The sequence below is a fragment of the Elgaria multicarinata genome, chromosome 3, assembly GCF_023053635.1.
Source record: "Elgaria multicarinata webbii isolate HBS135686 ecotype San Diego chromosome 3, rElgMul1.1.pri, whole genome shotgun sequence".
Lineage (NCBI taxonomy): Eukaryota > Metazoa > Chordata > Lepidosauria > Squamata > Anguidae > Elgaria > Elgaria multicarinata.
The window spans coordinates 4,158,584-4,176,832 of record NC_086173.1 but is presented as its reverse complement, the minus strand read 5'-3'; the positions used below and the strand labels follow the sequence as shown (position 1 = coordinate 4,176,832).

The 18,249-nt window shown below is 46.7% G+C and overlaps 1 protein-coding gene across 1 annotated transcript in view; it reads right to left on the bottom strand.

Moving 5' to 3' along the window:
• Positions 1 to 5,862: 5,862 nt before the first annotated feature.
• Positions 5,863 to 18,249, bottom strand: part of LOC134393900 (tetratricopeptide repeat protein 39A-like) — a 42,227-nt gene continuing 29,840 nt past the window's right edge. Inside the window, exons 12-19 of the mRNA XM_063118930.1 lie at positions 16,966 to 17,025; positions 14,840 to 15,001; positions 13,722 to 13,813; positions 12,842 to 12,962; positions 11,070 to 11,181; positions 9,170 to 9,284; positions 8,397 to 8,513; positions 5,863 to 6,045 (exon numbers count right to left, since the gene is read on the bottom strand). Of these exons, the coding sequence (XP_062975000.1) occupies positions 5,928 to 6,045; positions 8,397 to 8,513; positions 9,170 to 9,284; positions 11,070 to 11,181; positions 12,842 to 12,962; positions 13,722 to 13,813; positions 14,840 to 15,001; positions 16,966 to 17,025 (897 nt within the window). The 3' untranslated portion in view covers positions 5,863 to 5,927. The remainder of the gene's footprint in view (positions 6,046 to 8,396; positions 8,514 to 9,169; positions 9,285 to 11,069; positions 11,182 to 12,841; positions 12,963 to 13,721; positions 13,814 to 14,839; positions 15,002 to 16,965; positions 17,026 to 18,249) is intronic.

The following is an 18,249-nucleotide window of genomic DNA, read 5'->3' as shown; positions in this document are numbered from 1 at the left end:
ACCAAATTCACTTCTACCAAACATAAGCAGCTGTGGCTCTAGATTGACCCCCTTTTCCCTGCAAATGCTTACCTGTTTTTAAAACTACCCGTCTTGGGGACAGCAGCTGCTGAAATGGGCAGTTTATCTGAGCTGCTGGGAAAGGCTGTTGCTGACTGAACACCTTCCACTGAGCAAGAGCATACTGGAACTGTCTTAGCAGTGCACTCTCCAACTGCACTGCTCTAGCAAGAGCAACAGCAAAGGTCCATGCAGTGTGTGAAAACCGGAAAAAACCCAAGATTGTGTGCTGCCCTTTCTGTTTTGAACTATTGAGTTAAAAGCTCCCCTTTTATGGGCAGACCCAGAGAGGCTTATAACATGGTGATCTGCCTCCCTCTAGTGGCTCAGCTGTAGAGATGGATAGATCTATTACATCTCCATGTAAAAAAACAACCTTCATGTAGAGGTGAACTTGGTGGACGTACGGAAAGGGAGAAAGAGACGAGAACTAGATTCTGCCAGTGAAACAAGTTGCTCAGAGTCCTTGAACACGGTTATCAGCAAAGGGTGCTCTAATTGAGGTTCCTTTTCTCTTTGCATGGATGCTAATATTCCCAGCGTTGTATTGGGGATAGGCCATGCACAGACAATCACTTAGAACAGTTCCATTGCCCTCTTCCACCAGGCCTTGCCTGTCCCAAGAACAATGGTAGATTGGTGCGGTGTGTCTCACCACCATGCCAACATTCAAATCCTACTCACCTGTGAATGAGCGAATATCCTGTTGCCTGTAAAAGAGTCACCTCTTCAGCTACAGCAATCATGTGGCTACAAGCCTAAATTGTGAACTACCCCAATTAGCTTTTTCTCCCTAATAGAGAGTAGTAAAAGCCATCCTCTTCCTTGGGTGGGAGTGGGGGATACCTTTAATTTTGTTAAATGAAAGCAAAGGCCCTTATATACATTATTTTTTTTATTTTACATATATTTTTAATCATTGAATTAAAATCTGCCAGTGTTAGAACCAATATTTCTGACTAGAGCTCTTATTAGAGACTGAACTGTAATTCAGTGACTGAGCAAACCAACCTTTTTTTTAACTGGAATCTCTCCTTCCCCTAGTTCCTTGCTTACGCTGCAGCCACGTTGGACTGGTTCAGTCAACACGCTAAACCATGCTGCTTAACCACAAAATGGTTAAGGGAATGCATAGGGTGACCCTATGGAAAGGAGGACAGGGCTCCTGTATCTTTAACAGTTGCATAGAAAAGGGAATTTCAGCAGGTGTCATTTGTATATATGGGGAACCTGGTGAAATTCCCTCTTCATCACAACGGTTAAAGCTGCAGGAGCCCTGCCCTTGAGGGCAGGGCTCCTGCAGCTTTAACTGTTGTGATGAAGAGGGAATTTCAGCAGCAGCTGCATGCGTACGAATGACACCTGCTGAAATTCCCTTTCGTATACAACTGTTAAAGATACAGGAGCCCTGTCCTCCTTTCCATTCGGTAGGGTGACCATACGAAAAGGAGGACAGGACTCCCGTATTTTTAACAGTTGCATAGAAAAGTGAGTTTCAGCAGGTGTCATTTGTATATATGGAGAACCTGATGAAATTTCCTCTTCATCACAATAAAGCTGCAGGTGCCCTGAAAAAAGGGAAAGTGAGTAAACCGTTGCAGGATACATTACAATTTTGGAAAGGAGAATAAGGGTGCGGGGGGGGGGCACGAGACAGTTTTATATCATTTTAATTAGTTTCTTAATTTTATTATTGTGGTATATTAAGTTGATGTAATGTAATTATTGTATGCGTAATAAAATTCAAATAAAAATTGTTTTAAAAAAAGCTGCAGGTGCCCTGCCCTCTTTTAAATCTGGTCACTCTAGTATAGCTCCTGCGGCTTTAACTGGTGATGAAGCCAGAATTTCTCCATATATACAAATGACACCTGCTGACATTCCCTTTTCTATGCAACTGTTAAAGATACAGGAGCCCTGTCCTCCTTTGCATATGGTCACCCTTGTTGTTTATTCGTTCAGTCGCTTCCGACTCTTCGTGACTTCATGGACCAGCCCACGCCAGAGCTTTCTGTCGGCCGTCACCACCCCCAGCTCCCCCAAAGTCAAGTCTGTCACCTCCAGAATATCATCCATCCCTCTTGCCCTTGGTCGGCCCCTCTTCCTTTTGCCTTCCACTTTCCCTAGCATCAGCCTCTTCTCCAGAGTGTCCTGTCTTCTCATTATGTGGCCAAAGTACTTCAGTTTTGCCTTTAATACCATTCCCTCAAGTGAGCAGTCTGGCTTTATTTCCTGGAGTATGGACTGGTTGGATCTTCTTGCAGTCCAAGGCACTCTCATAACCATTTTGTGGTTAAGCAGCATGGTTTAGCGTGTTGTCTGAACCAGGCCAGTGTGTGTGTTTTTCCTTATATGAGGTGTATTGGAACTTAGTCAAGAGGTGGAGAGCTTCTCCTTGCTAACATCACATAAGGTGCAATTCAGTCTGAAATGGTGGCTCTGACTTGAGCCAAGTCTTAGAACCATTTCAGTTCAATAATCAGCTTAACAGGCCGTGTGTGCTTGAAACCAGCCATGGCTATCGACTGAGCTCTTTTTCAATACAAACACTGCTAATTAGTTCCTGTTTGGCATTTTTTACTTCCAGTATATGTTCCCTTTTTAATCTCACGTTGCAAAACAACCCCCCATCGCGACTGAATTACCTATCATAGAAGGTCCAACCCTATCTCCCACTATGTTAGCCATCTACAGATACTGTACACGAAGTGAGAATTTACTGCAATATGTATTTAACTAATGAAAATTGGGGATAATTCAAAAATTCTTGTCAGGAAAGAGCTAAAATGAGACACAACAAATCAACTATCTGAGCATTCCTCATTGATTAAAATTTTGCAGGTGTTCATTTACAAACTTTGCATGTCTTTTGGCAACTAACATGATCAGGCAACTCCTGAGGAAAGGTTACAACATTTAGGATTGTTTATCTTAGAGCAAAAGATTTTAAGGAGACATGATGGAGGGGTACAAAATTACGCCTGGTGTGGAGGAAGTGGATAGGGGGAATATTTTTCTCCCCCTTTTATAATACTAGAACCCAGGGTCATCCCATTAAGCTGATTGGTTGGAGAGTCAGGACAGGTAAAAGGAAGTACTTCACACAGCACATAGTTAAACTATGTTCCACAACGTGTAGTGATGGCCACCAATTTGGATGGCTTTAAAAGAGGATTGGACACATTCATGTTGAAGGCTCTCAAAGGGCTACTAGTCCTGAGATGCTCCTTCCAGTATCCAAAGCAGTATGGCCTATGTAAACCAGTTGCTAGGAAACATGAGGAAGTGGATGCTGTTGCACTCATGTCCTGCTTGAGCCTTTCCTGTGGACAGCTGGTTGGCCACTGTGTGAAGAGAATGCTGAACTAGATGGACCCTTTGTCTGATCTAACATGGCTTTTCTTATGTTGAGGTACAAGTAGTTTAGAACTAGGGTCGATGGGTATTGTTACAGATTGGTCATTGGCCAGAGAGGTGGCTTGGGGAAGAGGCACTTTCTGAGCTATGTCTCAGTTCGTGAGACTCCCCAAAGAGAAGGGGTAGAAATATACATGCAGATGCATGTTTGGAGATTAAGTTACAAGTGTTTTAGGAGAATTATATAGCAAAGATTTTACAGAAACCACATAAGGCAAAGAACAGCTAAGCTAAGGCTATACGTGGCATTATTTTGGAAGTTTAATCTACAACACAGATGAGGCAGAGTTGATGCCATTTAAATGGAGTAATCGCAGCATGCCGCACGGTTTGCTACTCTCCTTTATTCTTAGCAAAACATCTCTTGTGGTAGGCCTGCATTTACATTAAGACTACCATGTGGCAGCATACCATAGCCTACCATAAACCTCAATATGCATATGTACCTTGGCGTAGCTTTTTCTGTTCTGGGTTTTGCCAAGGTTCCCTACCCTGTTCCATTTTAACAGCAAGTCATACAACCTGTGATGGTTATTTGTCCAGTTGAAATTAGCCTTTAGATGAGGCAAACTGTGAGGAACGTGCCATTTATAGAACAGGATTGCAAAGGAATCGATATATAACCTTCATCAAGCAGACGGTTGTGTATGGGTTCACACACTTTAGCAAAAGTAGCAGGTAGTTGAAATTATTCCAAAACATTGCAGCAGCAAGGAAGGGCCCTGCCTTGTTCTTCTGAAGGTTGCAGCAGAGAGCAAGCCTTATACTAGAATATTCCAGGAAGGGCAAGTCATGGTGATCACTAGTTAAAAGAGATCAACTCCTGTCCTCAAAACTTCACTCTGTTGTAATCTGGCTCATGATTGATGAGCCCAATCCCTTTATACTACTAGGTCAAATGCTGTTGCAACTTGAAATGGACAAACTGCCACCCAGATTCCGCTCACTATCTGAAAACAGAGGAAGGGAAGAAAAGAGCCAATAAAAGCAGGAGAGGATGGATTCAGCATGCAACTGCTTTCCTCCATAGCAAGGGATTTCCCAAGGGACAGTTTTAACAAGGGTGTAACTGGGATCAGACCGCAGGTGAGCGTGGTGACCATGCAGTAGGAAAGCATGGGTGCACGAAACGTTGCCCCTTTTCTGCTTTTCTACCCTGCCTCTATGCCTAAATTTGATAAAGTCATTTATACCACAAGAGCGCTTAAAATGAGCAATACTAAATCACATTGACCTAATTCGCTCTCTCTCATGTGGGTTTCCATACATCTCTTAAGCAGCAACCCTGAGTAAAAGTATGGCAAGAAGAGTTCTGGGCAGACAGAGCTACCAATGCAGGCACAAAATCTGCCTCCTTACAAAGGAATGGTGTTGGATAAAACATGCATGAACGGTCTTAGCATGCCCTAGTGACTTTGTAGAATTCCCAGGCTTAAAAAGTACCAATTCAGGTAAGTCCACCAGCTGTTTTAGCCAGGATGGTCAACAAGAGAACCCAACACACTAGGGCAGCACTGACCTTTGAACAGAATGACCAAAGAGATACGTCCACACTTGTCCTGCAGCTGATGCTGAAATATCTAGGCCCAGCTGCTACTTGAGCTGGTTTCATTTTTTTAAACACTCTTTAAAATATCCACTCAGCTGCATGTACAAGTAGGGCGATCAGTTGTTTCCTGCTTATAAGGACCTGTGCCAAGATCACCTGCACACACCCCAAGTGCATGTAAACATCTTGTTTTTTCTTTCCAGTGTTTGGAAATGTAGTCCTTAAATAAAGACTGAACAGCATTTTTTTAAAAAAAAACAACAACAACAACCTCCCTGCACTTTTGAAAAAGAGAAGGCCACAGGAAGAGTAAAGTTTTCATCACTTAAAATAATCTCAGTTTCCAGCCAAAGCTGGGAGTCTTTGCCAAATTACTGGCACTTTCAAGTTGAATGCAAAAATGACATGGAGGGCAGGAGGCAAAGGGAAAGTAAATAAAGATTTGCCTATGAATACTAAATATGAAACCAAAAGGTACAAGGGGAGCCCAGTATCTTCAAGCTATTGCCAAGTTATGATGCACCTGGAGAAAGAGGGAGAGAGAACCTAGCCCTCATTTGTAGGACCCTGAGAGAGGAGATTGATTAATGCAGAGGAACTGCTCCTTTCGACTTCGTTGACTAGCAAGCAATATTTCTCAAGTTTCTCCCTGGTCTTGGGAACTGAAATCCAGCTGGGTAAATCACATTCATTCCCATACACCAAGTGTCAAATGCTAGATTGATAAACAATGGCCATAACTGGTGACCACACATTCCACCAACAGACCACCCACCCACTCCAAGGAGGGAGGCATCATTCCAAATCCTTATATTTTGGTAGGTTCTCTCTTTGGTTCAAGTGCTAAGGACAGCAGTCCACCTCCTTTTTTCAAAGCAGAAGGCAGGGATTGCTTTATTCCCTAGGAAGGGCTTGCTCCATCTGCACCATTTTCTTCCTGGCTGGCCTTGAGTTTAGACAACACAGCATGGATCCGGAACAGTGTTCGTGACTCCATCGAGTAATTCTTGTAGTTATTCCTGTTAGGAGAAGAGATTCAACAGCTGTCATATACCATTCACCAGAAGTATTAACATATTCTATTCAACTTGTTTTAGAATGGTGTGGAATGCTGCTTAAAGCAACCTTATGTTTAAGTTCTGTGAGGGTTAAAGCATCAAGAAAAGCCAAATCCTATGCTCTGCATAGATGTTGTAAATCAAGCAACTTGGCTTATATTTTCTTATTTTGCATATTTCCTTCGGTTTCTGCTAGCTGCAGGACAGCAGAATGCGGAAGCCCTCAGCCTTTGACAGTGTTGCTTTAGGCTCCTCTGATGGATTTCATCATTCATAAATTGTTTTCAAGCCCCCCTGAAACAAAGGCCCCCAAGTGTATAAAAGATAAAACAGCTGAGATTCGACACTAGGTATAAAATGCCATTAACTGTCTGTAGCGTATACATTCCAGTTAAAATATACTGTGCTTCATTCTCCAGCCTGTGCCATTTTGGTACCAGAGTGATGCAGTAGAGTACAACGCGTGTTTTATTTGAACTTTTCTTAACTATATAGTCTTTCAAAGAGAAGCTCTTCTGACACACGCAAAAGTGCTTCTTTCGTATGCGTTGCAACGATCTGTGGCTTGAGCAATAAACGTTTTGTGTTGGCTGCCTTATGGACTCTATTGGTTGTTAGCCATCCCTTAGCTACTTATCCATTGACTGGGTTTGGACAACATGCTGGGGCTTGTTGTGGCTTAGGAGAGAGCCAAGTTGAATACGCAATGCCAGCTCAAGCGTGGTCATGTGAACCCAGCAAGTTTGGGTTATGTGAGGGCTAAACAGCCTCCGCATAACCCTAAACAGATGACAGGTTATTTATTTATTTATTTACTTAAAACATTTATATCCCACCCTATATCATTAAGATCTTAGAGTGGTGTACAGATAAAAACATACAGTATAAAACAATAAATACGCAGCGTTAAAAACAAATTAAAGCATGATCCAAGTTAAAACAATATGTAATAGGGATGTGCTCCGCTTCTAATTGGACCGGCGAATTAGAAGCGGAGCGGGGTGCTTTGCCTCCCCTTAAAGCGGAGGCGAAGAGGATTGGGGGGCCGGCGGAGCGTTGCGAAGAGGATCGAGGTGAAGGCGGATCCTTTGCCTCGATCCGGAGCTCCGCAAGAAAAGTAAGTGGGGTTTACCGGGCCCTGCCGCTGTGGCTGTCACCCATGCGGCGACAGCGGCAGGGCCCGGTAACCCCCCCCCCCTTCCTCTCCCTTACCTGCCTCCGTCCGCGGTCTAGACTGCCTCCAAGTGCGGCCTAGACTTCCTGGTTGAGCCGCGGGCTCAATTGAAGAAGCCGAGGGACCAACGACGGACGCAGGTAAGGCCCCCCTCCCCCTTGGTCCCTAACCGGGCTCTGCAGGTAAGGGAGAGGAGGGAGGGGTACCTTACCTGGCGCCACTCCCCTCCACTGCAGAGCTCCGATTCGGAGCTGGAGCTTCACGGTGAAGAGGAGCGGACTATGGGCGGAGCGGGCTTGATCCGAAATTTTCGGAACGGCCCGCGGGGCAGATCGGGGGGTCCGTGCACACCCCTAATATGTAATTTAAAAGCAGTTAAATGAGGTTACATGAGGGTTATTCAGCCCTCACATAACCCACAGTCGCAGGGTTCACACGACACAACAAGCCTCAAGCGGGAGTTGCATGCTCAAAATAGCGGCCGCACACACCCTCCACATGCTGGGTGTGAGTTAAATAACCCACGGTGCACTGTCATATCATGTGAATGGCCCCATCACCTCCCGCTCTTTTACCACTCAACATCAAAAATCGAATCCAGATTTAATTAAAATCTCCCTATCAGATTCAGAATACAACATTCAGAATGACTTAATTCGTGTAAATTAAGCAATTCTGCATTCATTTTTGTTTTGTCTGAGCAGAAAGTGTTGGATCCAGAGTTCGTGAAAAGGACCAAGATGTGGGAGGAGGTGACTTATGCCAATATCTGTTACCAACTTAGTTCAGAACTGCAACAACTATGAAGGAGAAGTGATGCCATCCAAACCTATGCAAAGACTACTCTAAAACAGACTTCCCCAATCTGGGAACAAAGGCCCTTGCTGCATGAGAATCATGGGTATTGCAATCCAATACATCTGGGGCGGGGGGGGTGAAAGATGGGGGAAGGCTGCTCTAAAAAGATACACAGGAAAGTTATTGTTTCAGAGGAACCCAAATATTTTGGGGGCTAGGCAACACTCCTTCCAGGGCGTTTCTGATATGCTGCAGATAATTGCCCGCTGTACAACTGGGCACGCTTCCTCCCTCTTCCTTCAAAGCAGAGCATCTTGGGATAGGTTGGGTGTTCACTTACTTGGCCCTGCGAAGCAACTGCACAGCCTCTTCGCCCCGGCCTTGTGCCACGTACAGCAGGCTCAACTCCAGTAGCGCGTTGGGTACCAAGTAATGATCATACCGGATCTTCTTTTCACTGCAAGCAGATAGGCAGACAAGCAAATGAGAAGAACATGGGGGCGTTTGGGGGCTGGAGAACGAGTGGTCCTCATGTTGAGAATGTGATAAACTTGAGTTGATACAGGATGTATGGGAAGCTAATTATGAAGTGGCATGCAAATGGGAACCAGAGTGTGGTATTTGTAGAGGAAAGCAGGTAGGTACGTAGACAGGTAAGCGCATTAAGGATTTTATGATGCTCTGACAGCCAGGCCAAACTGAACCATGTTCTCAGTGGAAAATTATTACAGAAATTGAATCAGATTAAGGCAAAGCTGGGGGTGAGGGGAGCTCATTCACCAACCCCAAATCTTCCTCCTCTCCCCCACCCCATTCCAAAGCCTTATGTCATCCACCAAAGAACTTGGGAGCTTCAGAGGTTTTGGCAAATGGTTTTCAAAGAGATAACTGATATAATGGGATGGAAGGTTAAGTTAGGGCCAAGGACAGCACTGTTATCAATACATGAAGGGGTTAAATGTACACAAAATAGTAAAGGATTAATAAACAATTTATTAACTGCAGCTAGATTAATAATTGCCAGGAACTGGGATTGTCAAATAGAAGAATGGTACAAAGAAGTCTGGGATATATAAAAAAAAGAAAGAAACTGGGAGATTAAGGGCATCTCACCTGCCTTGAACAGCACTGAAGCAGGCCTCAGCCTCTGCCGAATTGTGCAAGTGCTTGAGGACTAGGCCTTTGAGGAGTAGCACCAGACATTGGTCATCTACCTGGTACTCACTGGCTGAGGGTATTGGGGGAGGTGGAAAGAAAAATCACAAGAGAGAGATGAGCCAGGCGAAACAGCTACTGCCCTATCCCCATTTCCCTTTAAGGGATCCTTGGCAAGGCATGCGTCCATATTGCAGATGTAACAGACAGTTCCCTTGTTCTGCACACACAGCTAAGAAGGGAGCCCAGGGTCTTTCTTCACATAAATGCCCTGCCGCCCATAACATATCGCAAAGTTGCTTGTGAGGCAGAACAGCCACACCTTGCAAAAACAGGACATAACGGCAGTTTCTAGCAAGGACTTGAGACTTTTAGCATATTGACCACTTAGACTAGTGGTTCCCAAAGTGGGTGGTACAGCCCCCTTGGGGTGGGTGGGTAGGGGGCGCTAAGAGGCAAAGGAGCGGCAGGGGGGCGCTTGAGGTGGTCTTTTCCGAGAAGCGCCTCTCCAGAAGGTCTTAAAACCCAGGGACACATTTATGGGAAAAGATAGTTTGGTCCCAAGCCATACAGGGGAAGAATCCACACATGTATTAATACCGTTTAAGAACAGTCCTTTTAACGGTGAATTGAAATGTTTCAAAAGCACCAAAACCCTAATGAAGAGACATACCCAGCTTGGTGTGCCCCGCCATGCCGGCTGCAAAACAGAGGCGTTCGCTCTCTTTTCCCTCGTCAAGCCCGCAGTGGGTTCTTCCCATTTAAAGGGGCCGCGTGCAGCACGGCCCCTTTTTCATTCTCAGCTCCTCTGCCCGGCCGCCACCGCCACTGCTTAGCCTGGGCACCCAGACCAGCGGGTTCCAGAGGAGCATGGGCCCTTTAAATGGGAAGCACCCGCCCCAGGCTTGCCGAGGGAGGGAGGGAAAAGAGAGCGAACGCCTCTGTTTGCAGCCGGTGTGGCGGGGCACACCAAGCAGGGTATGTCTCTTCATTAGCGTTTTGGTGCTTTTAAAACATTTCAATTCACTGTTAAAACGACTCTTCTTAAACGGTATTAATACATGTGTGGATTGAGGAGGATCTTGCTGGCAGCATGGCTCCGGACAACTCAGGCTGATGGAGCGCCTCTCCCAGCATGACCCTACCCAAACATACTACTCTCATCATCTAAGGCCCTCCTCAGAATGCCTCCTCCTAGCAGAGGTTTGCAAAAAAATTGAGTTGTTTTTTTTAAAAAAATTAAGTTAGGATACTGCTGTGATTGACTTGCTTTTTAAGCACATGCGTTCTCTTGCAGCAGCATTTTGGCCCCTCCGGGCACTCCTTGGTGCGGGGTTTGCCGCCGCCATTAACCCCTCTCCCCTCCCTCCCCGACCCCATTGGAATCCCAGGGGGCACTGGGCATGAATCTGTGGAACCAAGGGGGTGGTTACCTGAGAAAATTTGGGAACCACTGGCTTAGACCAACACACCTATTACTACTCCACTTCTACACATCTCTAAATATTGTGCCCAGACTGCAGCACACGTGACTTACATGGAAAAATTATGGGTGCTTCCAGATAAGGCTTTTATGGTACAGCCACGTTCAAAGAATTTTACAAGACATCCAGACGCTGGCTGTTTATAGCCCTGTTTTCTCAGAGTTTCTTCTGTCTTTTGTCTTACCACGGCAAATCCATTAAGACGGAAAAGGCGGAAGAGCTGCACAAAGTCTTTTGACTGGTAGCGCTAGGAGTCCTCTGTCTGACAGCGCCCTTTGTGGCAAGAACTCAAGCAAGACTACTTTAAGCACAATTGTGGATGCTTCTACCCACCCACCTGCCACTCTGTAATTTCCATGAGACCAACATGTTACCTGGTGCCTCTTGCAGCTTTTTCTCGGCCCGCATCAGGGTGTCTAGAGTCCCCTCGAGAAGCTCCTGTCGCTTGCCCAGGACTGTAAATCCATTCCACATGTACATCATCTCCTGGAAAAGAAGGCACTGCTGTTTGCTCCCCAAACAAGATGCTTGCAATGCACAGCACTTGGGGGGGGGGGGGCAAACCAAGAGCTGTGGGTACCTTTGACAGGAAACCAGTATGGAGCCCTGCATGGCGGCTTTTAAAAAGTAGTCTCAGTATCAGTAATCAAGCTGGCCTGAAACTACACCTTCTGACCCAGAGACACTTTGTCTGAATTCTAGATCATTATCATTATTTATTTATTTATTTATTTATTACATTTTTATACCGCCCAATAGCCGAACCTCTCTGGGCGGTTCACAAAAATTAAAACCATCATAAAACAACCAACAGGTTAAAAGCACAAATACAAAATATAGTATAAAAAGCACAACCAGGATAAAAACCACGCAGCAAAATTGATATAAGGTTAAAATACAGAGTTAAAACAGTATAATTTAAGTTAAAATTAAGTGTTAAAATACTGAGTGTATAAAAAAAGTCTTCAGCTGGCGACGAAAGGAGTACAGTGTAGGCGCCAGGCGGACCTCTCTGGGGAGCTCATTCCACAACCGGGGTGCCACAGCGGAGAAAGCCCTCCTCCTAGTAGCCACCTGCCTCACTTCCTTTGGCAGGGGCTCACGGAGAAGGGCCCCTGTAGATGATCTTAAGGTCCGGGCAGGTACATATGGGAGGAGGCGTTCCTTCAAATAACCTGGCCCCAAACCGTTTAGGGCTTTAAATGTCAATACCAGCACTTTGAATCGGGCCCGGACCTGGACTGGCAGCCAATGAAGCTGGAAAAGGACTGGCGTAATGTGATCTCGCCAGCCAGTCCCTGTTAGTAAACGTTTATTTATTTATTTATTTATTTATTTATATAGCACCAACAATGTACTTGGTCACATAAAAGCCAGCTGCAATTGCCCCATGCTAAGATATAGTCGCTCTGCATGTACTTAGAAGCAGTCTTTATTATGCTTTCACATGTTCCTCCAGCTGAGCCCGGATTTTCAAAATAGAGCACAATGCTTAAGGTTCAGTTTGGGGCCTGCTCATGCGAAGGGTGGGAAACCACGGTCCAGTGGGCCGAAGCAGGCTCCTTCCACCTGTAACTTCACACTGCCCCTGGCCTTGTTAAAATTTGACCACAATCAGGTTTCCAGCTTGCTACAAGCCCAACTCCATGCAGGTAGCAACAGGATCCAGCGCTGTGGCCTGTCCAGATGTCAGGACAAGACTTGCCGGTTGACACGGCCCATTTCCACAGCTGGCCCACACTTTCCTGGCCAATCCCATCTGCTCAGGGTGGCAAAGTGTAGGCCGCAGCACCTCCTTTCCGGCAATACTGTTTTTGTCTGCCCAAGGGAGACAAACTGAGGCTTCTCAGATCTTGAGACGTGTACACACGTCTCTAGTGTGCCGCTGGGTTTACACAAAATGTGTGGTGGTGGGTGTATGTTTCTCAGTTGGGTGGGTATGTGTGCAAATACGCTTGCTGCAGGAATGTATTAGAGGGCAAAACACAGCACTTTTCATTTCTACCTGCAGTCCAAGGGCCCAAATCTAAAACTGGCATAGTCATGAAAAGATTTCCTCCTTGCCCGAGACCACGATGCTTCACACACACCATACCCGCAGAGGCACGTCCCACGGGGCACAGTGGCCACGTGCTTCTATCCTTACCAGGGCCGGCACAGGCAAGGGAACGTGCTCGCTGGCTTTGTAGCGCCGGGCTTTGCGGATGGCAAACTTCTCTGTGGGTGGAGACTTCCCAGCAATCTTCTGCTTGAAGGAGGAAACCTGCCTGCAAGGCAAAGACAGGGGGGAGAATTTTGCTGCAGTCCCTTGGGAGCTGGGGAAACTCCCAGAAGAACATAATCCCGTTTGCAGTGACTCCTTGGTTACACTTGCCCAGAGGACCGTACTAGTGGCAGCACTAGACTTCGACTTACAACTTGCAACCATTCCAGACCGCACTGCTCACGCTTTAGCACTCCAGCAACACACATTAAGGAGCTATTTTGTCACAACGTTTGTTGCACAGCAATGTGATAAACATTTGCAAAAACTGGGAACCCCTAGTCCAGGACTGTTCCAGGGGCCTTACAATGGGAACAAAAGAGGAAGCCTTAGGCCGGGGTTAGGCAATCTTTTGGGGTGTGGGCACTTTTGGCAACTCGGGAAACTGTCCTGGGCACCGCCACAAAATGGCTGCCATGGGAGGTCTGGCAAAGGAGGAGTAAGCTGCCCAAAAGGCAGAATGCAAGGCAGAGGTGAGGTCTGAGCCCCAACATACTAAACAATTCCTTTGAAACCACAGTTTTCAGCACCAACAGAAACCTATTTCACAGCAATCCCAGCTGCTGGGGGGAAATGTGTATATATATTGGAGGGGGAGGAGTACCTTGACATCCCAGAAAGTTGTCTGGGGATGCATTGGTGCCTATGGGCATTACATGGCCTACCACTGCCTTAGCCCAACTCACTCACTCACTCCCCCCCACCCCGGCTTTGGCCTCCACTTAAACTCTCCCCAAGTTTCAGGAGCAAGCAGGTCTCTCACCGAAAAAGCTCAACTTCTTCCTCGCCGAAAGGTCGCGGCTCCTCCGCAGGCAGCATACTCAGGAAGGCGGCTTTCATGTACACATACATTGCCTACAAGGAGGCAAAAAGTATGTCTAGAAGGGTCGAACCCCAACGGGGAATGAGAAGGGCAGGGCAGCGGCAGCGGGTTTCTTTTGCAGCCCTAAGTGGCTGGGGAATCCCAGGGGGTGGAAGTCTTTTGGCGGAGCTGGGAGCGCATGAAAGGGAAGCCACAGCAGCTGTAGGCAGAACTCAGTATGGGATGCTCACAAACGAAGAGTTTGAGGAGAGTTAGTAGTGAGAAGCAAGTGCAAAAAAGAGAGATCCCAGGGCTCCAAAATGTCTGGAAGCCACTTTAAGCCCAGATGGGTGGAGCCTGGCTATGGTGACAAATGATAAGGGGCCCTCTGCACGTGTTTAGAAGACCTAGCCTCCAAAGTAGGGGTGTGTGTGAGAATATGTATGTTCCCAGCAGACAGAGCGTTGGCCCTTAAAGGCTAAATCTGAGTGGGACTTGGGTAAGAGGGTTTGCCTATCTCAGTTATGCATCTGCAAAATGGGAACAGTAAGGGAGGCAAGAAACTGTGAAGTCGAACACACATTCGAAGGCTCAATACAAAAGGCAGGACCAGCCTAGCTGTGCAAGTAGCCCCAGTGGTCACTAGTGCTGGCAGTCACTTTAGCAAAGTAAAGCAGCAACTCATCCAGGATTCAACCTTGCCGGGTTACAGGGGATGCTGGGATACAGCCCCAGTCCTGCTGCACTCCTGCAAAATATCTCAGGCTGGCCCTGTCACGTACTGAACTGCTGGGAAGAAATGCTCCCAGGTAGCGCTTGCCATGGGTGATACAGTTCCAGGGTCTGGTTCAAATTCCCTGGGTCCTGAAGGGTGGCAGAGCATGGTGGATTTAGGAGTTGCAGCACCTGAAGAAAAGGTCCAAGTGGCCTTGGTACCTATCGCTCCTTTTTGAGCAGAGAGGAGGTCTCCATTTTCCAGCAGGGAGGCCTGCCTTGAAGGAAAACCTGTTATTAAAGACGTTACAGTGCCACGATCCCTCAAACCCACTCACGTAGCCCCCCTAGTGCACGTTTCACACCTTGGACCAGCGGTTCTCCTTGCTCAGCAGGTCTGCATAGAAGTACGCCATCTTCCACATTCCTTTGTAGGCAAAGCACCACATCAGCTCCCAGTAGCACATGTGGTGAAACTGCTTCCAGGCCTGTTGCGCCGAACAGCCTTCCTCGAACCTCTTGATGGCCTGGGCAGAGATGGAGAGGTTTAGCCCGGAGAGCAGGTGAAGGGCAGAGACAACTCAGCACTTCGTACTGGCAAGCGTGGGGTGGCCGGGGACTTTATACTGTCTGGAAGCAAGGTTCTCAATTTTATCATTGTGGGGGGTGGGACTATGATCAGAGAGGCCATTTAATTCAGCTTCCTTTAAAAAGAGAGAGAGAGGAAGTTTCTAGCCCTTATTGCTGTGAAGAAACTTGAAAAAGGGTGGGAAATCATAGCATAGTAGAGTTGGAAGGGGCCTACAAGGCCATCGAGTCCAACCCCCTGCTCAATGCAGGAATCCACCCTAAAGCATCCCTGACCGATGGTTGTCCAGCTGCCTCTTGAAGGCCTCTAGTGTGGGAGAGCCCACAACCTCCCTAGGTAACTGATTCCATTGTTGTACTGCTCTAACAGTCAGGAAGTTTTTCCTGATGTCCAGCTGGAATCTGGCTTCCTTTAACTTGAGCCTGTTGTTCCATGTCCTGCACTCTGGGAGGATCGAGAACACACCCTCCTCTGTGTGACAACCTTTCAAGTATTTGAAGAGTGCTATCATGTCTCCCCTCAATCTTCTCTTCTCCAGGCTAAACATGCCCAGTTGAAATGCCTATTGAAATCTTGGAAGCCAGAGAGATTGTTTAGTGGTTGTGGCTACACCAAGAAAAATTTATTCTGAATGCAGAATATAAGTAATACAAATTAGTGGTTGTGGCTACACCAAGAAAAATTTATTCTGAATGCAGAATATAAGTAATACAAACTAATATGAAAGCATGCAAATACCCATTAAATGCATTTCCCCCTTTAATGTACAACTACTGAAAGGCACTTGTGTGAGATACAATATTAGGGTACAATCCTATCAACTGTGCCTCAATGGTCAGAAGCCCCCAAACTCAGAGGTGTCTAAACACCCAATGCAAGGTGAAGGAGCAGCAGAGGTGAAGTTTGACTGTTCTTCCCTGCTGCAGTTTTCACTAGATGGTCTATTTAGCCAGTCTAGCGATGCTTCAGAGTGAGGGGTAAGGAGGCTGGTGGAGGCTCAAGATAATGCATATCCTGGCCTCTCCAGTCTCCTCCCTCCCCACCTATGGGAACGCCTCCTTTTCCTTCTTTCTGCAGTCAATTTCCCAACCCTGGCAGTGAGCCAGTGCGGTTCTTTCAGCACTAGCTGTGGGGGGAGGGGGCCAGAGTGCTGACCAACATCTGGGGCCATAGGGTTGCTCTCTTAAATGCTTTATTCTGAACTTAGTACGAGGATTTTGTAAATTGTGAAGTAGAATTCCAACCTCAGAAAGGATCAATGGATCTGGGTACCACTGATGACAAGAGACGCTAGGAAGAGAGTCGTGATGACTGGAGACGCTAAGAAGAGAGTTGTGATCAGAGAGGGCAGAGAAGCCCCACTAGTACTTGGGAATCTTGGTGGGAGACACGTGCTTTCCACAGTCATGTCATTCCTTAAACAGCTTGATTACCCAGTATGCAACCTAGCACAAAATCCAACACAGGTGTAGAAAACGGCCTGCTCTGGATATAATTCTCAAGAAAGGGTCAGGCACTCTTCCAGACAGGGACGAAGTGCTTGAATTGAGGAACCCCAGCCTATGCTTGCTTTGCCAGCTAACATAACAAGAATGCATATCATTAGGAAAGCTTTGTCCAACCTGGTACCCTCCGGATGCTTTGGATTACAAGTTCCATCATCCCCTAGCCAGCAATGGCCATGCTGACTGAAGATAATATGAGTCATCGTCCAGCATATTTGGATGGTGCCAAGTTGGGGAAGCCTGGAGTAGGCTATTTAGAGCCGGACGGACAAATAGTCTGAGCTGGTGTGAGGGAATGGTTGGGTTAGAGAGCCTAACCCCGATTTAGGAACAGCCTCCAAAATGGGTGAAGACGCGCTCGTCGAGGTCACCCTCCTGCTTAGACAAAGCCTCTCACCTCATTGATGTTCCCTTTGATCTCTTCTATTCTCCCAGCGAAGAACAAGAAAATGGCACTCTGCAAAATGGAGGGAAAGGAAGCTCAGGCACAGAGGAGCAACCCCATGGAATAGGTGACCCAGACCCCTCAACCCTGAGCCCCATCACACACACAAAGGAAACGTTGGGGTCCCATTTATTGACCATGCGCCTCCCCAGACTGTGTGTGCATGCACAGGCAGTGGGTGTCCGAAAACACACAATACGCAAGTCTCCAAAGCAGCTCTCAGCCTGTGTAGGCTTCTGCACCCTTGTCAAAAGTGGTGCCGGGAGGCTGGCTGAGGATTCAGGAAGCCCCATCGAACAGAAACACCACAAAGGGAGAAGGTATTTTCTTCACCATTCCCAATGTCCCAACCATACTCCTACATTCTTGAGACTTTGAAAGCCTTCTGAGGATGGGCACAAAAGAGAAGGCTTTTCCATCAAAATAGTAGCCAAAAGGTGAAGAGGTGAGAGATGATCCAACTCTAAAACAAGCACCTTATCTTGTGTACATGATACACCTTATGCAAAATTAGTCTGGGGCAAAAGGTCAGGCACTGGGATCTCTACAAGCCTTCTAGGAAGGGAGGAGAACCTCAAGAAATTCCCCCTCCCGGTGGGACTAGGTCTACACACGTAGCAGAATGATGCGGCTGCAGGTGGCCATTTTTTCAATACTCAAAAAACCCTCCTTTCAAGAAGAAAACCAGCACACCAGGGATAAAGGTTATCTCTAGCCCATCTCTCTCTCTCTCCATGGTGTGCTGGCTGTCTGCTTACAAGAAAGTGTTTAGAAAAGGGAGATTTTTTTAAAAAAATATGATCCCCCACCTGCAGTCTGAAATGGTACAGTCCATTCTACCACTCCATTCCACTGAGTATGAAGATTCAGTCTAAGTCTTGAAAAAAACATGGGGCACAGAAAGGAGAAAGGAGAGAGAGAGAGAGAGAGAGAGAGAGAGAGAGAGAGAGAGAGAGAGAGAGAATCTGAATATCGTGAAAATACTGAACCAGAGAGCATGCTGTCCATTGATCAAATTATTGAGGGGGACAGGGGAGCCCTTAACAAAAAATCCCCCAGCTCCACCCACCAGCTCTTCCCCCATGTAGCCTTCTAAAAACTATAGTTAAGGGGGCTGACCTCAAAGGTAAGGTAGGGTGACCATATAAAAAAGGAGGACCGGGCTCCTGTATCTTTAACAGTTGTATTGAAAAGGAAATTTCTGCAGGTGTCATTTTTATATATGGGGAATCTGGT